The sequence below is a fragment of the Nasonia vitripennis genome, chromosome 5 (genome assembly GCF_009193385.2).
Source record: "Nasonia vitripennis strain AsymCx chromosome 5, Nvit_psr_1.1, whole genome shotgun sequence".
NCBI classification, from domain to species: Eukaryota; Metazoa; Arthropoda; class Insecta; order Hymenoptera; family Pteromalidae; genus Nasonia; species Nasonia vitripennis.
In genome coordinates this window covers 19595178-19619124 of record NC_045761.1, presented here as the reverse complement: position 1 = coordinate 19619124, position 23947 = coordinate 19595178, and the positions used below count along the sequence as shown (strand labels likewise).

Sequence of the window (23947 nt, the reverse complement as noted above, 5' to 3'; positions counted from 1 at the left end):
TACTTACAATCTGCCTCTATACTACAACAAAAAATCTGTACTTCACACTTTAGCGGATGAAAGCGATCTGTTTGATAGAAAGAGATTCACTCTTGAAATAATAACAAAAAAACGAGAGAAAATGGTAAAAAAGCGTCGAGTTCAACTGATCGTCAAGAAGAAACTGCCAATGCTGAGTGGCCTGGTATAGCTTGCGAAGCGACGCGATCACCTATGACGCATACACCAAAGTGTTGAAGGATGTATATTTCTTCTCGCTTTACGGTACTCCCGGCTTGTCAATATTGACACATCTCTTTCGAAAGGTAGAACGAGATTGTCACTCGTACTCATCAGGGAGGTTGAGGTATATTATCGTTTATTTATAACACCCGCGCCAGAATTTCGCACTTTTGGTAATATTCGTGTGTGTTCGAAATCAAGTAGTCGTATAAAAAAGTGTTGATTTAATGCAACTAATGAATTTTATTCAACGTAAACCGTTACACCGTAAAAACGAAACTTGCTCAACGATCTTATAGATGCGCAATATTTTAAACAGAAGCTCGAGGTACAAAAAACATAAATATATAACGTATAGACTATAATAAAAACATTCACAGTGATGAAACAAATGATTACGTATATGTGTTATCACAAGGAATCACAACTTAAATCTAAGATGACAGTTTACAACTACTTAAGCGTGTGTGTACGTTTCATAGATATTTCGAAGTAAAACTGTCAAATTTTCAACGTTCTTTAAAGGTAATAATTGTTTGTGAGCAAAAAGATGCATTATGCCTTTATATCGAACTCATGGATTGCAAGAGCTATTGCAGGTACAGAAAGGTACAAAAGCAGCCTTATACTGAAACACAATAAACATGGTGTCAACATAACAAAATCTACTATAAATTATCTTCTGTCCAATTTGTAAAAAGAATTTTTTTTCGCAGAATCACACAATTTTTTACGTTATAAAAAGCGAACTCAAGGACTTATACATTAAGTATATAGAATTAAATAGAATATTACAATCGATGTTCATTTTATAAAATTGTTTGAATTACATTACTAGTTGTGCTTCGATGATTTGTAATGGTTATCAAATGCATCTTTGAATAATTGTATGTAAGAAAAGCACCTACGTTGTTGCATTTCACTGTATATTTCTTTTTTACGTAATTATCACAAGCTTTTCGCATTAAAAGCGATTTTATCGTTAACGCTCTATAAATATTTCGAAAAGTCAAAGTTATCTAGGCCATTCATGTAGCTCATCAACGTTAACTTTTAATTTGATTCTAGAAAATTTTACTATATATTAAGCTTTTCTTATTATGCTCGGTAATATATTATATATAAAAACCACTTTCAGTAGTCTCACTCCTTGAATCGCTTAATTAAATTTATCATTATATAGGTATCGTTATTTTTTATGGAATTGCATTGTTATTAATGATTTCCATACAATTGCCCAAAATTAATAGAAAAGAAAAATTTAAACAAATTACTAACTGTGTGCATATAGGTGTTAATGAACAATTATTCACTACCTATTGTATACGTTTTGGTTTTTCTGTTATGGATAAAGTCGACTTCTTTTCATTACTTATTATACATAGAGAGTCTCCATACTGATTATAAATAATCAATACTAATTGAAAAGAGATTAAATATTCAGTATTATTATTATATTGACAATACAAATTATTTACTTTTAGTTATACTAATGAAACTATACAAAATACACAAACTGTGTTAATTTAGGTTCCCTATGTACTTATGATTATTTAGATATTTAAAGGGAGTCCAAAATTTATTGTGCATTCTATTTTTAATGGTTTGAACACTTCAATATTTTAAGAAAATCAAATAGCTGCGTTTATTATGCTATACTTTGGCATATCTATTAGATTACCTCAATGTTCCTACCTCTCGGTAATTAATAATATTTTGAAGTATTAAAGTTTATTTAAAGTATGAATGTCGTTGATTTTGATTTAGATGATGATCTTCAATGCTCGTCCTATTTTTATGTTTATATTTTGAATCGACTTCTATATAAAATAATGGCACTGTTTTGTTGCTGATAAACATTAATGTCCATTGTATCACTCATGTACATTTACTCATCGATATTACGTTCGATCTGAATTATCGCTAAATCAATCTATATTATTTAATTGGTGTTACTTTTTCTATCACTTATTTTTATAGAGAAGATTAATCATGACGATATACGCGAGTGCAAGTATCGTATTTTTCTTTTTGGTACAGACAAAATACAATACTTTTGCATGGGACACTAAATTTTCTACTAATATAAACATGTAACGGTCAATTTATCCAAACCATGAAAATAACAAAATATTTCAATTGATAGAAATTCGATCTTTTTGAAAAATTGTTTAGGTTCACTGTGATATTATTTCAATATTATAAAATACTAGGATTACATTTATTTTTGCAATAGAATATTCCTATTATTTTTTTGTTATTTATATCATTATACAGTTCAGTGAAGAATGTATAAAAACAATACCACAGTAAACCTATTAGTAACAGAATATTCAAAATTTAAATTGATTTTAAATTATTTATAGTTTTACGCTTTTTTCGTAAATCCTTCGCCCTATAAAATTTACCTTTGAATATAAATCATTTATTTATAACCTTAACTTACTTGTTTACCAAGCAATTTTCTTACTCAGCAAATTAAATTTGCTAGAAATGTATAGTAATATATAAATAAAGACTTTTTTAAAATTCCCATGATGTATAACTCGCAGTCCATGGAGTTACTACAGACCATGATGGAAATTGAGATAAAAATCCTTTAAATCTTAATGAACGTTGATTTTCGCCATGTAAAAAGTGGCCGGCTAAAGCGATGGACAAGCTTGGACCTTTGTAATCTCGAGGTGTCTAAAAAACAGATTCATTCACATTAGTGGGTTATTTTAATCTAATCCATGAATTTATCTATAAAAATGTCTTACTTCTATATCCACAGAAAAATTAAGAGGTTCACAATCTTTGACACAAGAATAGTATACAAAATAAGTCTCTCTATTATTCCAATCAGGTCCTTGTAAAGGTTTCTCGTCCAATATATTCCAACCTTTCAAGTGCAACCCTTTGTAAGGAGATAGCATGATTCCAATGTGATCGGGACCTAAAGTTATTAACGATAGTAAAATGTGTATTTTTAATATACGATATTTGTTTTCAATTAATGTCAAAAAGTATTATACCAGTAATGTTAAATGAAAAACTAATCATGTTTCCTCTGGATGACTTTCTTATTAAGTCTAATGTAGTTGGAATAGTGATCAATGGAGCAGGTCCTGGGATCCAACTCGTTTTCCTGCCATCAGTTTATAACGTTTAGAATAAAAGTTAAAATGCGTTAGATAATATTTTTAATTTCGACAAGCAAATAATCACCATAGAAAAGTAGTAACTGGTAACAAATAGGGCAATCCACAGTACAATTCTTTTTTACAATCTTCAACAGTTGATACTGCAGCACCTACTTCAGGAACCATAGCTTCTACACTATGAGGGCTATTCATATCTAAATTAACTATCCAGTAACCAGTGCTGGAAAGGCGTAAGGTACCGTCCAAATTGTACGACTGACGTTGGGTGTGCTATCAAATCAATAGAAATTGTTTACTAAATTAATTCTAAATTACTTATTTCAATGACAAATGAATTTGAAAATTGTATACCGCAATCATGAATCTTTCTGGAGCTGGAGAAAGAGGATCTCCACTGTAAGGGAACCCAAGAGGTGTTAAAATTAAAACACCGGTTGCTATTAGGAATACTCCAATCAATACGCTTAAGACTCTTCCTGCATCTTTCACTAGTACAACGATGGGCATCTAAAAATGAAAGTATGATTAAATATTATTGCATCATTTTTCGGTAAGTTCGTATACTATTTATTAAAAACAAGACGAATTATATCTACTTAAAAATTGACAAATTTCAAATAAAATTCATGCTTATAGTTACGGAACAGATCTAGAGATGATAAAAATTACCAACTTTAGAATAAACAGGAATAAACAAATACAATATAATAGTAAAATAATAGTTTTATAATCATAGATTAAGGGCAGTGCATTACCGTAAAACTGAGTAGAAGACAAAACAGAATTGACAACATATTAGCCATAACAACTTCAGAGTTGATACTGGCCCCAGCTCGGCCCATCAAAGGAATAAATAGATAGAGAGCACCAATAGATAAATAAAACGATTGTATATAAGGTAGACTCAAGGTACCCATGTGATAACATAGCCATTTCCAATCTGCAAGTTTAAGAAAATTGCTTATTCCTGCAACAATTTTCCCAGTCAAACTTGCATTACATTACCTCTCCACTTATTGAAGAAATTTTGACGTATGATATTGCCAATCGAAAGAAATAGTACCCAATGCAACGGTATGAAACCAGATCTAATGTCCAGTAAAACACAAAGAAACAAAACAGACATCCAAAACACGCTGTAAGCGTCAAAGTATAACTGATACAGAATCCAAGAAGAACTGACATCCTATTAAACATTTAGTATTATTAAATAAAAATTGTAATAAAATGAAAGTTTTACGATTTCAAAATACATTTTTGGAAGTAAGACAGACCTTCTTTTGACGGGCACCCATAAAAAGGAAGAAAGTCATAGAAATAGCGACAGTTGGACAAACATAAAGGAAAAACAGCCATGCTGGTCGAGCATACCAACTCATCACTTTACCGAGTTTAGTAAGCAACAGAGCAATAACAGTAACTGAGATCATTGATATAATCCAGGAGCATATCACAGTCACGATACATAGCATAATTTGCTTAATGTATGTTGTTCTTTTAATTTCTAAAATACAAAATATTAGTTGAAAGAAACACTACACTTAATTGCAAACAATAATCAAAGATTTTACCTCTTCTTGCACTGTGCATATTCAAATAAATAGAATACAATCCTATTCCTAATCCAGCTACATTGACAAATTTAGCCATGTATTCTGGCCATCGTATGACAAATGCACCAAGAAAATCGAAGAATACAAGTGAGCCTTCTGAAGATTGTAGACTCTCATCAGCCAGATAGTGCCCAGACACTATACCAAGTGAAAGGGCTAAAATATTATCTCCAGTTCTTTGCAATGAACCAAGAGGTATTTGATCAATAGAATCAAATTTTGTGTGATAAACATATCCATTCGTTGACCAAGCAAAATCTAACCCTGCAAAATTTTTTAAAGACATTTATTATAATACGTGACATAAGTAAAGTACATTTTTAAATAAAAAAAATATTGATAGGAAACATACCAGAAACTTTGCCGAAATCTCTAAATATGCGAAAATCCGTTTCGCCAGGTACAATGCCACTTTGAAATATTTCTTGTGCTAGTGACGAGGCATAAGGATATGGCACAGATTGTGAATAAACCTACAATTAGATATAAATAATTTCTGATTTTTTCTTAAAAATTACGTATTTTAAGAGTTAAAATGCACACCTCAAGAATCCATGGATTACCTGGACCAGCTTGAAACAATAATTCACGTCCACCAGCTCCACAGGCTTCCAAGTTAATGAAAGCTCTAACTTCCTTAGCCCATGGATGTTGTGTTATGAATCCATGCGAAGCCTGTGATAATTTTTTTTTACGTTAGTGGTACATTCAAGCAATGGAATATCTAACTTTATATATTTACTTGGAGTATATTCTCTTCTGCCCCATTAAATAGAAATATTATGTTATGTCTAAGATATTTGGTACTTCGAGACATAACTCTAAGGACTTCTAACATTACAGCACAGCCTGCTGCATCATCTGAACCACCTTTAAAAGAAATAAAGCGAAAGATTGCATGTTTTTCTTCTTATGTCAAATAAGTAGTGAAATTTGCTATGAAAAATTTATACCTGGGCTTTCTACAAAACTATCAAAATGACAGTTGAGTAAAAGACTGTGCTTTGATGGTTGGTTTGGACCAAGTCTGACTATAACATTTTGTACTCCTTTGTAAATATGAGTCATACCATCAAGGAAGGTAAGAGAAAAGCTGCCACTGTGTCTTGTCACATCCATTTGAATTTTATGATTTGGATTTGTGTCTTTTATAATACTGTTTATAGTATCAGTCAAAAATTTAACAGCTAATACTTCATTCTCATAACTCCCGGCTACTCTTGGGCCAAGGGAAGTTAAATTGTGAACATGAGCTCTTGCTCTTTCAGCTATGAATCTTTCAGGATGGAATCTTTCAGTGTCGATAAGTTGTGGCTCTGGCAATATTTTTTCCAAAACAATGACAGTCAACGAAACTGACAGAATAAAAGTAAGAGCAAAGAGCAAATGCTGTGTTCCACTTTGTGGGTCAATCTTAGGCTTCAGTATCACCCTTGATTTGAAAAAAGGCTCTTCAGGTGGCCTCTGAGCAAGGTGATGCCGATATCTAACTCCGTCACTCTAATTTACAAACATAAAGGTAAAATGCATTAATAAAAATGCAATGTTAAGCAATGCAAATTCAAAGACTCACCATTTTTTCTTGTTCTTCAAAGGCAGATATCAGTGAAATAAACAGGAAAAGGCACTTCTAGCAGTAGTAAACAAGAAAGAACCCCATCCGCTTATGTTAGTTTTCAGTGATAAAAGCTCGTATCCTGCTGCATACTTGCATCTGACTAGACGTATAACTATACATAAGAGAGAAAAACGAGATTTTAGGGTTACATTAGAGAAAAGAGAGCACGGGTTAAAACGGTCCTGACGTATCCCAAATCCAACTAAACTTGATGCCAAAAAACGTCGCGAGACCGGGATTAAGTAGTATTACTCGTCAGCGAACATCATCTCCCGAGCTTTTCTCGGTTTTTGTTTTGATAGATTGGCGACATGAAATAAAGAGAGATGTATGCATATACGTATAGCGTAAAAAAGTGAGAACCTTCTTCTACTCCTGATGCAAATGTGATGACTACTGCTTGAAGTGTGACTGACAACAGGAGAAAATTGCACGAAGGCGCACACTTTTGTCGGTCGATATTATAAGGTGTACACACGGTTTTAATTCAAAACTGATGGCATAGTGCAGCGCGCCTTTGATAATAGTATGACATTACACAATCTTTTGTAGCGTGACGAATAATATATGCGAGTTCCGTTCTCCTTATTGTGTTGTATACCTCGATGGCGAACGAGGAAAAGGTTGTTCTGCTTGTGCGGAGGTTTAGATCTGCTATTTTGCACTGACAGGCTTAGTTAGTTTATAGTTTAGTAAAGTAGTGCTCGTCTGCTAGTGTGTAACTGATAGGAGTGCAGTAGCAGTAGTGCACTTGCACCGATAGGTACCTCTTATAGATAATACTATACATTGTCACAACCGAATGGGACGCCACCATTACAATCGCGGATAATTCGCGAGTCACCTATATAGACGCAAAGCGCGCAGGCGCTGCGCGATATTCAAAACACAAAATGTAAAGAGATTGAAAGTAGAAACCCAAAAACTTGAAAAACAATAAGCGTTAGGATGTAAGATTATAATCACTAGTATCGTGTATATATATATATATATATATATATATATATATATATAGAACAGCAGTATATAACCAACGAATATAGACTTGGTATAGAAGAACGGTCACGGGTTAAATTGAATTAAGGGACGAAAACTTGGGGGACAGGTATAGTATATTAATATATATAGTGTGTTATATAGGTCTCTCTATGCAGTGTAGTATATAGGCTCTATACGTGTATTTCAAAATGGAACTCCCGCGCCAATACTGACCGTCCTTCTATACCAAGATATATTCGTTGGTATAACAGCACGTTTCTGATGTTCCGTTGCACCGGCTTGGATAAACTATTTATTTTATAAGTTTATATTGATTTTGTGGATACTAGAAGCCAGTTCGATACTCAAGATGCCTGTTGTTAAACTAACGTCGAACGACGAATACGTGAATTTTCTCAAGTAAGTGAAACTCCTTTTAATGTATAACCTATAATTTTTTAATTTGTAAAGCATTAAGTGTTATATGTTCAATCTATTTTTAAAATATCCTATTGTTTTTTTATTATATTGTATTAACTTATACATATACTTTGCTCATCTCTATGCGTAGTAAATTTATTAGTTAGAATGTTCAATAAAGGTTATGCAACAAAACATCAAAACAACGCATCTGATTGAGTCTGATAAACTAGTTCAAAAATAACTGTTTCTAGGTCAAATGATTTATCTGTGATTCATTTCTATGCACCATGGGCAGATCAGTGCACCCAAATGAATGAAGTACTCGAACAGATGACAAAGCTGGATGAATACAAAAATGTGAAATTTGCAAACATTGTGGCCGAAGATTTGCCAGAAATTTCTATGAAGTGTAGTATCACAGCTGTACCAACTACAGTGCTATTTAATAAGGAAAACATTGTAGGAAGAGTTAATGGTGCTAATCCATCAGAAGTCAAGGAGCAAATCAAGAAACATTTGTCAAATAAAAATGAGTCATCTCAAACTCTTGAAGATAAACTGCAGGCATTAATAGACAAAGCTCCCTGTATGTTATTCATGAAGGGAAATAGGGATACCCCAAGGTGTGGTTTTTCTAGAACAATCATTGCTTTATTGGAAGAGCACAAGGCCGACTATGAAACATTTGACATTTTGGAAGACAACGAAGTCAGAGAAGGACTGAAAAAATATAGCAACTGGCCAACGTACCCACAACTTTACATCAGAGGTGAACTCATTGGAGGTTTGGATATAGCTAGGGAGATGAGTGAATCTGGAGAGTTGGACAGTATGTTGCCCAAAAAATCACAAGGTAATCTTGAGGATAGGCTCAAGAAGTTGATTAATCAAGCACCTTGCATGCTATTCATGAAAGGAAACCGAGATGTTCCTCGCTGTGGATTCTCAAGAACAATCATTAATCTTCTGAACGAACATAAAGCTGATTATCAAACCTTTGACATCTTGGAAGATAATGAGGTCAGAGAAGGTCTTAAAAAATACAGTAAGTGGCCGACGTATCCACAGCTTTATATTAATGGTGAACTCATTGGAGGACTTGACATAGTTAAGGAAATGAGTGAAGCAGGAGAATTAGATAGTATGTTGCCAAAAAAAGAAGCATAAATAATTCTTAAGTTCTTTTTTTATATGCTTAATTGCCAGCTACTGTAATCAAATCAAAAGTATACTTTACATTTATTACCTATTGTAATTAAATTACTTTAATTTAAAAAAAATGTAATGTAAAGTAAAGCATATCTAACTATAATTTAATTGAATTTCATCAAGTATACTTGGTTCAATAAATAAATTATTGAAAAACCTACATAACGTTATCATTGAACCTTTCTTATTACAGATAGTAAATAACGAGACTCAGTCTAGAAAGTATAATAAGCTTGAGACTGTCAAAAGGATAAAAAAAGTATTAGTTAAACGTAATAATATTAACAAAATATTTATCATTTTTAATTTTTTACAAACTTATTTCTTAATATCTACAAATATGGTAGATAACTTTAACATAATTTCTACAACAATAGTTATTTCTTTTTGTTTCTTGAGTTTTTCTGTTCAGATTTGTTCTTTTTACTTCTTGATAGTAAATTCTTATAGCCACTAGCACCCTGCATCTTTTTATTTCTGTAAATAAAAAGTAATTGCATATTACTTGTTAATAAAACATTAATACCATTATAATACATAACGAATTAAAATTACCTTCTATTCAAAGTGGACCTCTTAAGAGGAATATATGCATAAGGATCTGGTCTACCCTTCTTTTTGACATCTCCGAAAGCTTTTTTAGCTTTGTATTCTTCACCAGGTTCCATTTCCTTCTTACGTGCTTTTAGAGGTCGATGAATACCAGAACCACCAGCTAAAATTTCAAGTTCATATTACGGTTGAAACCGGATAAATCCTTGACAAAGTTCTTTGTAATCATATTCTTAACAAACCTTGGTATTTAGATGATAACGATCGAGCATCAGAAACAACGCTGGCTGAATCGCTAAGTTTACGCTTCCTCTTGGTTAGTCCGTTTGATTTAGTCGACTTCATTGACTTGGCATCATCTTCATCAACTAGAACAAAATTTTAAATTAGATACACTTCTTTTAAATTCGATAAAGAATTAACAGTTTTCTAAAATATCTTACCATCGTTATCTGAATCGCTTCCTAAGAATGGCAGCTTATTCTTATTCTTCTTCGTTTTCTCATCACCACTATCATCATCACTGTCATCTCCGATAATCAAACGTCCATCTGGAGCAGTTTTGAAACCATGATCTTTTTCTTTTGGTTTGGTAGCTGGATTCTTAGCGTTGACAGGTTTCGTTGCTAAAATAATTTTTAATTGTAGTAATTATAAAATACTGAATCCATTTGTATTAAAAAAAGTATTTGAATAGCTACCTGTTATATTTCTAGCTGCTGTAGGATCAGCAAAGTCAACGATATTATCTTCACCCTCTTGAATCCATGTCTTCTTTTTCGACTTTCGTTTGTGTGTTTTCGCGGAGTCTTCATTGTCCGAGTCATTGAAATCTTCATCACTGTCAGCCAATATTTCTTCCAAACTAAAAAAAATATAACGTGTAGCGTAATTATTATCAATATCAAGTAACCACAAATATTTGATTATACTTATAAAATAAATCTTACCTCTTTGGCTTTCTCTTGACACTAAATTCTTCATCACTCTCATCATCTTTTTTATTTTTATTCTGCTCCTTAAGTTTTTGTTTTCTAGTTTCTATCTTACGAATGTTTTTCAGTCTTTTGTGCATTGTTTGATCAGAAGCTGGTATCATTCCACTAATAATATCAACACCAAATTTCCTAGTTAACTTAATCATGATATCGCGAACTTTTTGTCGGAAATGCCTTTTGCAATCATCTGTCATAGACGTTAATGCTTCAATCTAATTAAAAATAAACAAATTAATAAATGTCAGCCAATTTTTTCATTCATCATTACTTACGATTTTCGGTAAGGTAGGGCCAATAGTAGGTGTAGGCATGACTGAAAGGTACACTTTTATAAAGGAAAGCGCAGACAAAACGATTTCTCGAGTGGGTCCGGTAGCGAGAGAACATGCGAGTTCCAGAATATTGTGCACTGTTTTTACACCCAGGGAACCTGCAAAAAATTGAATATTAGTCTCTGAATATAGTAAAATACTTGTATATAAAATTTTCAAGTTTACCATTGTAATTATACGTGATTGAAGATAGGCCTAGCAGAGATGCACTGCAGTAAATTGGCGCTCCAGCAAGTCCAGCTACCAAAATGTTGATATATTCTTCAAAGTTTTCTTCGTTATTCATGAATTTTTCTGCTATTCGATTTAGTAAAGCATATGATGAAGTTCTGCATTTTTCATTCAATTCTTTAATGCACATTACAGCTTCTGGTACAATAGCCTTTAAAAACTTCGTTTTTTCCAATTGTGGATGTTTTTCCATGAGATGAGTTATACAACGAATACGCGCCTAAGTTGAAAAGTAAAAATAATTATTATATTCTTTTCTTTTTTGATATCAAAAAATAAGTAGTATTTTATACTAACTCCTTTGCTAGTTTTCTGTGCAGTCTCCATAGACTTCGTGATAAGTTTTTGTATCTCTTTACGATTATCACGAACGAATTCCTGACAAACATCGCTTTCACTACCACATATCTCTTCTAAAAATCTATAAATACATTCAGACATTAGCAAATGTATGCATAAAGTCACATCTTTAACATTAATTGACATTAATTTTATGTTATTGATTGATTTTATATTGCACTCACCTGTAAGCTTTCTTTTGCTCCTTTTGATGTTTTGTATCTGACAATATAGGTACACATTTTTCATATAAAACTTGTACTCTGTTGATATCGGTAAACTGACATAAAACCCTGACTAAGTCGAAAATACTTTCCTTAAAGAATTCAGTTTCATCCGATTTTTCTAAATTATCTAATGCTTTATCAAATAATTCACCGACTAATTCTTTGCTGGTTATTTTTAAATAAACCTAAAAATAAATGAATGATTTTTTAAATTTACTATTAATTAATCAATGTTAAATAAATTCCAAATTTAAAGAAATAATTTATACGCTTACCTTGATAGTTTCATAGGTCGCAAGTCTTTGACCTTCTTCATCAGAACCTTGAGGTTTAATAGTATATAAATTAAATAGGACGGGTAAGTAATTTTTGGCATATCGAGAAAGTTCGTCAATATCCTCATTGTTATTATTGTCAACAGATCTTTGGATCAATCTACGTAAGGCAGCCATTACCGAAAGCCTTAAATCTTTTTTCTCACTGATTGCCATTCCCAAAGTTCTCGCAATTCTCTGAAAAAAAGACCAATTAATTTAGAACAATGTTCTTTAAATATATTGAAGAAATTTATCAATACCTTGAAATTTTCTTTAATGTCTGGCGGATTATTGCAGAAACTCGGTAAAAGAGCCCAAATTTGTGATGACAATAATTCATTACTGTGGGCTGCAATTCCTTCGTTTTTTTCTTTAAACAATTTAGATTTCTTCCTAATTTGTAAAAAAAAAAATGTTTGAATTAATACTATTTTAAAAAGAGCAGTTTGTTTCATCATGTATATCTTACTCGCAAGATTCTGCTAATAGGAGTAAATTATCTATAAAGTAGCCAAGCGTTGAGTGGTTAGTGCAATCTTTCAACACTGGTAATAACCAACTTCTCTTTAAATCGACGTCACCTCCAGCACCCTAGAATGTAATAGACATATTAATATAAATTAAGAAGTTCATAGGAATAATATAAAGTACAATATTATTACGAAAACATGAACAAACCTGTAGTGGAATAGCCGATAATACTACTTGTGGCCCTAATGCTCTTACAGCTGCCCCAACCGCGAATTCAATTTCCGCATTGTAAGAAAATTTATACGAATCACGAAGTTCTGCTAAGGCCACTAAAATCTCTACTAATTCCGCTTGACAAATCGGACCAATTATCTATGAAAAGTAGAAGAAAAGTTTATCATTTATGTTTAAAGGATATGAGATCTACAGTTCTTAATTATTACCTTAAATAACGAAGCTATAAGATGCAGCACGTGGTGCCATGCAGAGTTATATTGATATTTCATTCCATTTTGTATGAGATGAATGACCTTAATCAGAGTTGGTTTGCATCTGAAAAATGTTATTTAAATTTTAATATCATTAAATTTTTAAATAACATTTTTGGTATAAGTTATAACTTACTGTTTGGCCAAATCTTGATTAATGCATAATGGTTCAACACAATTTTCAAGAAGGGCTTTCAATGTATGCGACGCTCCTGTAAGGACATCTTCTTTATCTGAGAGCCACAACTCTGTACACCTTTCAATAATTCGCGGTAGATTTGCTGCGCAAAGTTCTGGTGAATGCCTAACGGTGAACACATTAAATGATTGTTTAATAATATTTATTATCTTTCTAATTTTTGTTCTTTAAAATATACTTACACAGCTAAGTTACAGTAAGCTTCCTGCATAACTGCAAGCCAGGCCAAAGTTGGTTGTGTATCTCCAGGAGCTGGTTGATAGTCATAAAGTGCATTTATGATTTGAGCATTCAATTGTGCTGGTAATATTGCTTCAGTTGGTTTAGATATAAATAAACCATGCAAAGTTTGAAGACAGCAAGAAGTTACCAAAACATTATTCAAAGTCATTATACTAAGCAATGCTTCACACAAAGACTATAAAATTAAATAGACAAATAATTTTGAAAACGTGCATTAAAAATTATATTTTAGATTAGAATCGATTTAAAATTAAAAGTACCTTCACTGAAGACTTTGGAAGCTGGTGCGCAATATCTTTCAGCATAGTTAAAACATGTAAAGTACTGGTCAATTGACCTGGTTGACCTGCTGTCTCTAACTGAGCAAGACAGTGTTTGGCAACTTGAGGAGCTGCTGGATGGTATGGAGGAGGATTGTCACTTCTCATGATATCACTGCCTTTTAATATGGAGCAAATTGCATGTTGAGCTGCTTTTCTTACTTTCGGCTTTGAATGAACAGTGAATGCTAAAACAGCATCTAAAATTTGCAGTGTTGAAGAATTAGTCCAAGCAGCAGCTTCTTGTGTTCTTAACAAAACTGACAGACATCCTATACACTAAAAAGTAATTAAAAAAGTGATGTAGCTAGTATACTTAAAATTAATTAAGAAAATGAAGATATTAATTGTGCTTACATGACGTAAAATCAGAAAATTTTCTTCTGATGCATATTTCATTAGAATTTGTACAAATATTTGGCTAGCTTTGCCAAATTGTAATCTCAACACATTCTTTGGTACTGTTTTCATTCCCATTCCCAAGAGTGAAAGAATAGCAGATACAGATTCTTCTGTGTCAGCAGTTTCTAAAGTTGACATCTTCAAAAAAATAAACTTAATATATTAAATCATTTAAAAAATACAAGTTATTTTCTATAATGTGACTTACAAGGGCAGCATAATATTCTGTCGATGACTCTGTACCTCCATTTTGTTTAATAACTTCAGTTACTGCTGCTAAGACTGCAAGCATTTCTTTGTGTGTTGCAGAATTTGATTGAAAATTAGTTAAAAACCTAAAAGTATATGATAAAGATGACTGCTGTAAGGCAAGATGAAGTAGACATGTTAAAATGCTGTTGAAGTATGCTATTTACCGACTGAAAGACATATTAGAGCAATTACTCCAATCACTAGCAAACGTGTCGAAAGTCTTAAATGTTGTTCCTCCAACAGAGCTTTCAACATCATCAATTTCAATATTATTATCTGAAGGGTGAATTCCTTGGATAGCATTGTGTTTCTTCAAAACATCTGTTGTAAGTCCAGTTGAACCTATTTTAAAAAAGTTTTAGTAAATGATGAGGAGGTTAAGAAAGAAATAGTAAACATACAGAAGCACGTTAAAAAAGTATGAAGACGGTATCAAATCGACAATAATTTACACCAAGGAAAAATTTAATCAACACGATTTGTTTTGCTTGCAATGTTAATATACTTACCAAGATTTTGTTGGAAAAAAGCCGATCGTGCCTGACTACGGTGCTTGTTCGTTTCTGGATTTGAGCTGGAACTTTGTCCTTTTGCCCAGCGTTTGGCCTTTTTCCTACTATTTAAACGAGGTCCTAATTTTCCCATTTTATTTCAGTATATAATCACAAATTCTTTGTATATTCTTGACACTATACACGGCGTGTACACTACGGAAGCACGTGGTGACGGGTGTGAACGAAACGGCGAGCGCATTTGTCAAACAACGACAACATAACCTAAAAGATTTTCGGCAAATTGTCGTGCATATATATATATATATATATATATATATATATATACACATGCGCCGATGCGCGCGCCACGATCAGCACGCGCGCGAGCAAAGTGCAAACCGCAGTCTATTTTTAGCTCTTTCTGTGAAATCGCATGTACAATTAATATACATATATATATACACCGTATCGTATGTGTCAATTGTTGCCTATGTATAGTCAATCAAGTGCTGAGCTTGCGCGACAGCTGAAAGAAAAGCGATGGAATAGAGAGAAAACATCACCAAGTAAAGCGCATATTTTCATAGTTTTTTAAAATGTAAAGATGATTTCGTTCATTAATTTCTGAAATAACTAAATTTACAGATGTACCTGATTGAGAAACTTAGCGGGTGTCATTGCTTGTTTTGATGCTTTTTATCATGGCTTGCAGTGATGACGATGGCACGTGATAACGAGGATTTGTTGATAAACAAAGGGATAGTTTGTTATTAGTTAGTCGCTAAAGAGAATATTTAATATAGGTAATTGTTTATTTGCATGCAAAAAGATTTGTCTGCTGTACAAAGTTATAAACATACCATTATAACCTATTAAAAACCCAATGTTTTATTTCTGTGATAATAAGTTCTAACTTTAAATACAGAGATACTTTGAAAGATGACTCTATTCTCATGATATTTAATTTTTCAGATCATAGTGCTATACGCATACCTGATTTAAAGTACATTCACATAAAAATGTATATAAAAATAAGAAATTGTAATAATTTTGAAGAACTTGAAATTTCAATTGTCAAGTCAGCAACGATAGCAAAGCTTAAGGTATTATTATAGAAATTGCTACAATATATTTTGAATGCAGATGTATTATTTTTTGTTTTCAATTTATATACTAGAAAGAAATTGAGAAACAACTAGCAATAAATTCAGAATTACAAAGACTTTATTTTAGTGGGAAACATTTAGAAGATGAAAATACTCTGTATGATTACAATATAAGGAAAAATGATGTGATACAATTTATGGTCAAGTCTGATAAGATGGTAACAGAAAATTTGGAATCGCCAAAAGTAGATAAAAACAAAAATGATGTTAATTATGAAGAGAAGAAAGAGAAAGAAATGGAAATTGTAGAAGATGCTGTAAGCGATTGTTACGCTGTTGGAGATGCTGTTGATTGTGTTGATTTAAAGTATGGTGCATGGTTTGAAGCAACAATCACAAGAATATGTTACAAAAATAAGAAATTAGTTTATTTTGTCAAATGGGACCTGGTAGATTATGCACAGCCCTTTCAAGTTGATGAGGATTCAATTCGACCAAGAGCTTGTCGTATAATACCAGAAAATGATTTAGTGGTTGGTCAAAAAGTAATGATCAACCACAACTTAGATGATGCAAGCCAGGTGGGTCATTGGTATGATTTTGAAATTAAAAGAATTTCTGCTGCAAAAAAGAACCGTGCTTTTTTTGGTACTTTATTTTTAGGAAAGTATGTTACCTTTTTTTTTATTTCAAATCTTTCCCTTGCAAATAATATTTTGGTGATAATGAAATTTTTTATTTTACAGCAATGCGCAATCACAAATATATCGTACTGTAATCTTCAATAGTGAAGTTTATGCAATAGAAAAACCAAAGCCATTGAAAGATAGAAATGAAAATGATTCTAATTTTATTAGTAATATTAGGAGAATTGTAGCTCCAGAATGTTCAAAATGTTTTGATAAATTAGATGTAAAATGCAAAGAATGTGGCTGTAAAGTTTGTGGAGGCAAAGACAATCCAGATCAAATTATACTCTGTGATGAATGCGAAGATGAATATCACATAGGCTGTTTAACTCCTGCTCTTCCTAAAGTGCCTGAAGAAGATTGGTATTGTCCAAGATGTAAAACCGATGATACAGAAATTATAAAGGTATATACAGTGTTTAACATTATACGGTGTTAATTGAAAAAATATTTAAAAATTTTTATTATTCATACAGATGGGAGAAAAAATAAAAAAAAGACAGAAAAAAAATGGTTATAAAAAAAGTTATAAAATAATGTATGTAAAAAAAGAGAAACGTTACCCAACTGTTCGTAAAGATCACAGAGGACCAATACCTGGTATAGAAGTTGGCACAACCTGGTGGAATAGAGTTAAAGTATTATGATACTTTTTTGATAACATTTGGATTAAAATTGTTTCCTTAAATTTTTAAAATATATAATCGAATTAACTTCCTTAAGTTGGCTGAAGATCGAGTGCACATGCCTCCAATAGCTGGGATTCATGGCAGGGAAAGTGATTGTGCTTATTCCATAATACTCTCTGGTGGATATGGAGATATAGATAATGGAATTGAATTTATTTACACAGGTTCTGGTGGAAGAGATGTATTAGGTAATTTTTTGTGCTTATATATGTGTGGTTACAAACTGCAATTATAATGGATATTTTTGTAGGTAATAAACAAAATTCACATCAAACTTTAACACGTGCAAATAAAGCCTTGGCTCTGAATTGTAGAGCAAAATTTAATGATCAAGAAGGAGCTGTGGCAACTGATTGGCGAGCTGGTATACCAGTGAGAGTAGTAAGAAGTTATAAATTATCTAAATACAGCAAATATGCACCAAGCGAAGGCAATAGGTACAATCATTTTTTAACTTTAATATGTAATATAAGGACTGATATGTGAAATAAACTATTTAATAAAAGAATACATCTTATATTGTAGATATGACGGTCTTTACAAAGTTGTAAAGTATTATCCTGAATATGATGAAGATGGTTTTAGGCTATGGAGATATCTTTTGCGCAGAGATGACCCATTACCTCCTCCATGGACGCCAGAAGGTAAAAGAAGAATAGCCGAACTTGGTTTGAAAATGCGATATCCTGATGGTTATGAGAAAAAAAATCTCGAAAAAAAGATCGAAAAACCAGAAAAGAAACTGAGCATAAGAAACAATGCCAATGAAGTGAAAGATACGCAACCAAAGAAAAAACAAAAAGTCGAGCCATATCACCTTGATAGTAATGTATCAGAGTTGATTGATAAGGACGTTGTGAATGCTAAACTATGGCAAGCATGCAAGTCTTACTTAGCTAGTGGAAAAGCTTGCTTCCAAAATCAAGTTTCTAAATCGTAAGTGACATACAGTGTGAATTTTCTGCATATGACAGTGAATAATACCATAACAGTTGAATTAAAAATACATTTATATTTATTTATTGTTTCAGTTTGCAATGTGTTTGTTGCCACGATTTAGTTTTTAAACCCGTGACTACACCTTGTGCACATAATATTTGTCAGAGCTGCCTCAAAAAGAGTTTTGTGGCAGGCGTAAATTGTTGTCCAACATGTCGTTTCAAACTTAAAAAAAATCTTAAGCTTCCCATTAATAAAGATCTTGCAATGATTTTAATATTGCTCTTTCCTGGGTATGAAAGAGGAAGAAAATAATGAAAAATTTTATAATTATTTTAAAGGTTTGTTTTATAAGCACTGTAGATATCAACTTGTTACTAAAGTTTTGTTAATAGCACATTTATTACTAGAGTAATATGATGGTGCATTTAATGAAAATTTACAAATAATTTTGATAATTTATTTAGGATTAGAAATGCCTTAACTATTTCTAAAAGTCAAAGTTTTGTTTGAATATATACAGATGTAGACAATCAGTTTATTATTATTGAAGAATATTTTAATATTTATCATTTTATAACGGTTTACTTACATTTCTTTAATGCAAAGTATAAGAAATTCAACTATAATAAATGTAGTTAACAATTGTTCAACTATCTCATTCATGGTTACTGAATTCAAAAAGTTGTAACAGTCTATATTGCTGTGCAAATATATACACACACACACACACACACACACACATATATATATATATATATATATATATATATATATATATATATATATATATATATATTAAATATATTAAATGTTGAGATGGAATAGTGATACTATAAATAAGAATTTATAAACAAAAAAAGACAAGAATTACGATAATTAAAAAATTGGGAAATATTTATTCAAAGAATATAAACATTGTTACCTTAAAAAGCATTGTAATAAATGTATACTTATTTTACATTTTAATAAAGTTGATATTAATATATACATGATTTTCAATTTATGTCACGTAAGTGGTTAAAAAATTGTATATTATAAGATCTTATACGATAGAGTTCCTATATAACAATAAAACAGTTTTATTTTTACAACAATATTGCTACAAACCTTTTTTTATAGCCATCTTTGATCATATGGAGGAAAAGGAAAGTGTATAAAAATACGAAAAAGTAGAGTCGTTTTTAATAAATATAGAACAAAACAATAATTTATTTATAGTCCATAACATGTAATACATTTTATACATTGTTATGAAGTATCGATTTTTTTATACTAAACGCATATGTATATGTTTCTTGATAAAAATCTTCTATAACATTATGCACGCACGTTAATGGTCAGAAGTACATTGTATATGTATAGAAAGTAGTGTAAGAGTCAACATAATTGATCTTCATTTGTGCTTAAAATTGACGTTTAAGCACCCGAGAGTACGAGACTTATTTATTATCGCTTAGGACAACTCCTGGTTTGAACCAATTAACATCTACATAGACAGCAATGGTACCATTACTTATTTACAAATTCTTTCTCAAGCGATTTTTGGTACACCTTGTGAACTTTGTTTTCATTGAAAGGCGTGTCAGTCATGACAAAAAAAATTTTAAGTAAAGCTAACAAAATCGTCATGTCATTAAATTTATAATTGTCCCTAAAAATTCAGTTATAGTTCGCAACGCTTGTATGTACACACGAGCCAGTTTTACTCTATATGTGATTGACATATCCTTTTTCTACAGCTCTAGCCAGTAGAGATGAGAAAAGCTCAAATTATTTAATACCTATCTAAATAACTATTCGACTTAATACAATAATATTTCGTAACTACTGCATGTTTTGCAGATTTTTTTGTTTCTCATCATACGATCTTAACTTTTAACTAATATATTTTTTCTGACTTGCATAAATAATATCAAATTATATTTGTATTGTTATACGTTCTACAGTCATTATGAAATGATGTATAACTCTGACTAAATTTAACTGTAAATTAACAAGCCCACATGCAGAAATAAGAAAAACTTCTCGTGATATAATGACTGCTTCTTTATCTTTTTTTTTTTGTTATCCAAGGGATATATATACTCGTAAACAGAAAAAGGTACGGATAAGTTATATATTGCTGCATTTTGACATTAAACTTTTCTTATAAAACAAATCAAGACAAAACATATTGCACATATTGTCATCAGGTACTTGGCATGCTACTTAAACTAGTTATATCTGAATTCATATAAAAACGTGTATCACAAGAAGCGTTTACAATATTTTCATTGAAAAAATGCATGTTTTAGTATTGAAAAAAATAATAATGAACACTTGAGTTAAAAATATCGACTTGTGAGTCTGCGGCTTCGTTATGCTTTTAACTCCGATTTTTGTTTGCAATAAATAACACAAAATTTATACAATACAGCACAAAAGTGTGGGAGATTTCTCTAATATCATTATTTTTTATTCACAGTTCATTTAATATCAAAGTTAAGCACTCGTCAAATGCCTTAAGGGTATATTATTACAATCGCAAAATCCGTCAGTGTAATATCATCATATGCATACTCTAAGTGTACTTGAATTTCTGGAGCACAAATTAACTTCTTAGAAGTCATGTGTGTATTGCGCATTTTTAAATTATCGATATTGCCAAACGCCTCGAATATTTCGGTGACTATATGTGAGTTAATTGAAAGAATTTACACACGGTAACGATTCGCGGTAAAATGATAACAAATATGCATCGTTATAAAATCACCAAATTTTATCGAAGCGTATTAGATCGTCATTCACATTGTGTATACCTAGAAAGTCTGACTGTACGTATTTCTCGTCTAAGCAATAAATTAATTTACACGCATAATTACAAAGCTACATATCGTTATATACGTATCTAAAGCTTTTTAACGTACCTCAGCTTCCAGTTTCATTATTTGACTCCTATCTATCGTTTCTTTTTACGCTTAATTTTCGCGTAGGATAACGTTTAACGTAATGTACAAGCGACATTACCATCTGCTTTACAAGTAGAATAAGTTCGCTCGCATCGCCTGGACCACATTCGCGACGATGATCTGTTGCTATTTCATTTTAAAGCAAAACAGCCTGTCTCTCCCAAATGAGTTGCGTTCAGAGGTGGGTCTGAAAAGGGTGGAAATAAAAAAAGGAGGATAAGAATTTTTGTAAATAAATAAAAAATAAAATAAGCCAAACGTGTAGATGGTACATGTATAAACACAAGAAATTGTTAAAAGTTTTGTAAAATGATAGAAGGAAAAATTTTGCGTTTGTAATAAGTCTATAATGAAAAAGTGAAATAAAATGAATTTCATTGTTTATAAATATTTATTATAATTTATTTTAAAATAAATATGCCAACAATGTTGCTTCAATTAATAAAATAATGCCGTATACAGTATGCCTTTCAAAGCGTGATATGAGAACCAATTTACACACTGGCCAAAATATATGTTCGAAAAAAAAAGCTATGTACAGATTATATACACAGTTATATACATATAAGCAGAGTCAAATTCAAAATTTACAATAGTCCATTTACTTGTATTGTGTTGAATATAACTCCGATGTTGATAAGCATCATATTTTTAATGGTGCATAGATTAAAATATGGTTGGCCTAATTAATATTGTTAAGTGGATGTTCTTAATTAAATTGTTTGTATCTAAGTCAATAATGAATATAAGTTAGAACTAAAGAGAAACTGTTACCTGGCTGACAAACTTGAGAATATCATTAGCGTTTGCCTATGTTTATTAAAATTAGTATAATGACTGTAATAAACTCATTTACCAAATATATGCGAAAGTAGTTAACGATTTTGACATAACGTATTATGAATGAACTGTATAAAATTATACAAGCAAATGCCTACCGAGCGTAAATGTGTAAGTACGTAATATAATATACGTTAATGGATATAATCAATTAAAAAAATATTGCAATAATGATAATTATAAGGGTACATGATAATAACAATATATGTTTATTTGAGTACAACAGTATTAGGCCGTGTTTAATAAATTATATATGACATGAACAATGCTGAATCGAAATTATTAGCATATACGATAGCTAATACAAGCTTTACTTACTTTATAAAGTTGAACTTTAATACAATATTGAAAAAAAAATTAAGAAGAAAATAACGACATCTTGATAGTTAGAATAATCAGTTAAAAGTTAAGACTATAATTCATAAGTTCTCACAGTAACGATGATTTAGTGGCCGTTTAATTGATGTATAAAATATTGGAATTTCATAAAAGCATTATATATTGCACTTGATTGTAACAACATTTTTACGGATTATACTAAATGTTATGACATTTTACTAAATTCTGACGGTTCCTTAAAATTCTTATTTTCTTCGAGTATAAAATCTTATTATCATCACTAATATTCATAAAAACTCTAAAAAATTAAAAGTATAAGAACGTTGACTAAAACTAGCATATAAGAAATGTACCGTATAGTTCATACATTTAAGAAGTAAGTTTTAAAAATTATCCAAAGATTCGAATATAACAAAGAAATACATAAAAAAGTTATTAAAAGATAAGAAAGGCCTATACAACATTTGAGTACGGAAAAATTCCGAAAGTCGCACTTGAAAAAGTGTGCATTCGGTACTAGTCTCCTTTGTCTGCGCAAAACTCCTAATTCCCGAGCGAGTGAAGTAGGCGCACAGAAACCCTGAGCCTTTTCAAGTGTACACGAGTAAGTATAAATGTATATGTGTATTGCGTTCGAATTGCACCTATATGTCTGTATACATGAACAATTCCACATCAAACTGGAATTTATGAAAAACAAAATGCAACAGCTATGTAAGAACGAAAGAAGCCAACTCAATTTTTAATTTTTCATCCTCAACAACAAAAAGTGGATACCTATTTTTCGGAGCTGTGAACCGAAAATTTCACGCGGAACGATTGGTGTACACGTGTAGGCGTAGTCTGATAACAGCTGAGGGCGATATCGATTTCGGGCTTCTCACATCTATAATACACATTCAGGGCCTCGGGCTGTCCTTGTTTCTGGCGCGCGAAAAAAAGAAAGTCCCCCTCCTACACTCGACGTCGTCGGCGCCGAAAATTAGACTTTCCTGAGGCGGCCGAGATACAGATCGTCGCCAATGCATACATTCACACACAATACACGTGCGCAGATCAATGGTCAAGGTGCTGCCCTGCTTGGCGAGCTCAGAGCATATTGCACGGCCGTCACGACGGCCACCTGTCTTGTTATCGTCGTCGTCGAGTTGCTGGTGCCGCTGTTACCACCGTCGTTACCACCCCCGCTGTTGGCTGCACCGTTGAAGCTGCTTCTTTTCAGTGTCGCTCGCATCAACGAGCTCCGGATGCTATTCAGCCGACCAAAGCCCAAGCTCCCTCGTTTCTGGATTTTGCCAGTATTTTTTGTGTTAAATAGTT

General features: G+C 31.8%; 5 protein-coding genes across 21 annotated transcripts in view; 2 read left to right on the top strand and 3 right to left on the bottom strand.

Annotated features, from left to right (window-relative positions):
- Nucleotides 1–441: 441 nt before the first annotated feature.
- LOC100123090 (endoplasmic reticulum metallopeptidase 1) lies at nt 442–7417 on the bottom strand. Of its 4 annotated transcripts, none has more exons than XM_008206471.4 (15): nt 6963–7340; nt 6555–6711; nt 5935–6481; nt 5724–5851; nt 5525–5656; nt 5334–5454; nt 4940–5245; nt 4643–4872; nt 4374–4554; nt 4124–4308; nt 3720–3875; nt 3433–3638; nt 3240–3352; nt 2985–3160; nt 442–2910 (listed from the first exon to the last, which is right to left on the bottom strand). In XM_008206471.4, exons 2-15 carry the CDS (start codon nt 6555–6557, stop codon nt 2746–2748), a joined length of 2649 nt encoding a protein of 882 aa, XP_008204693.1. In that variant the 5' UTR covers nt 6558–6711; nt 6963–7340; the 3' UTR covers nt 442–2745. The 4 variants fall into 4 exon arrangements, with proteins under 4 accessions (XP_008204693.1, XP_008204700.1, XP_008204706.1 ...); XM_008206478.4 differs by having other exon boundaries at nt 2746–2910; nt 7138–7417; XM_008206484.4 differs by having other exon boundaries at nt 2746–2910; nt 7201–7417.
- Nucleotides 7418–7642: 225 nt separating this feature from the next.
- On the top strand, nt 7643–9369 carry LOC100123082 (glutaredoxin-3). Its single transcript, XM_001606639.5, has 2 exons — nt 7643–7997; nt 8252–9369. The coding sequence occupies exons 1-2, from the start codon at nt 7948–7950 to the stop codon at nt 9165–9167; spliced, it is 966 nt and encodes a 321-aa protein (XP_001606689.1). The 5' UTR covers nt 7643–7947; the 3' UTR covers nt 9168–9369.
- Nucleotides 9370–9485: 116 nt separating this feature from the next.
- LOC100123074 (RRP12-like protein) lies at nt 9486–15358 on the bottom strand. The gene is made up of 22 exons (XM_001606630.6): nt 15090–15358; nt 14745–14922; nt 14537–14663; nt 14284–14466; nt 13867–14205; nt 13546–13781; nt 13301–13468; nt 13120–13228; nt 12884–13048; nt 12675–12796; nt 12466–12598; nt 12164–12400; nt 11847–12073; nt 11620–11743; nt 11257–11542; nt 11032–11189; nt 10712–10971; nt 10463–10626; nt 10205–10387; nt 10004–10129; nt 9765–9924; nt 9486–9686 (listed from the first exon to the last, which is right to left on the bottom strand). The coding sequence occupies exons 1-22, from the start codon at nt 15223–15225 to the stop codon at nt 9587–9589; spliced, it is 3921 nt and encodes a 1306-aa protein (XP_001606680.2). The 5' UTR covers nt 15226–15358; the 3' UTR covers nt 9486–9586.
- A 94-nt stretch (nt 15359–15452) lies between these two features.
- LOC100123068 (ubiquitin-like with PHD and ring finger domains-like) lies at nt 15453–19485 on the top strand. 2 transcript variants are annotated; one of them, XM_031931425.2, is made up of 10 exons: nt 15453–15640; nt 15720–15877; nt 16047–16177; nt 16252–16847; nt 16927–17275; nt 17346–17507; nt 17593–17746; nt 17809–17995; nt 18084–18494; nt 18590–19485. In XM_031931425.2, the coding sequence occupies exons 3-10, from the start codon at nt 16094–16096 to the stop codon at nt 18810–18812; spliced, it is 2166 nt and encodes a 721-aa protein (XP_031787285.1). In that variant the 5' UTR covers nt 15453–15640; nt 15720–15877; nt 16047–16093; the 3' UTR covers nt 18813–19485. The 2 variants fall into 2 exon arrangements, with proteins under 2 accessions (XP_031787285.1, XP_031787286.1); XM_031931426.2 differs by having other exon boundaries at nt 15482–15640; nt 16308–16847.
- A 193-nt stretch (nt 19486–19678) lies between these two features.
- The window catches only part of LOC100123047 (phosphatidylinositol 4-phosphate 5-kinase type-1 alpha), a 33834-nt gene continuing 29565 nt past the window's right edge, over nt 19679–23947 (bottom strand). For 6 of the 13 annotated variants that reach the window (XM_008206455.4, XM_016986296.3, XM_016986290.3 and 3 more), the window contains one exon: nt 21686–23912. In XM_008206455.4, coding sequence (XP_008204677.2) covers nt 23691–23912 — 222 coding nt within the window. In that variant the 3' untranslated portion in view covers nt 21686–23690. Of the gene's footprint in view, nt 21636–21685; nt 23913–23947 lie in introns of those variants that run through there. The other 7 variants (XM_031931424.2, XM_016986295.3, XM_032600596.1 and 4 more) reach the window with 4 other exon arrangements.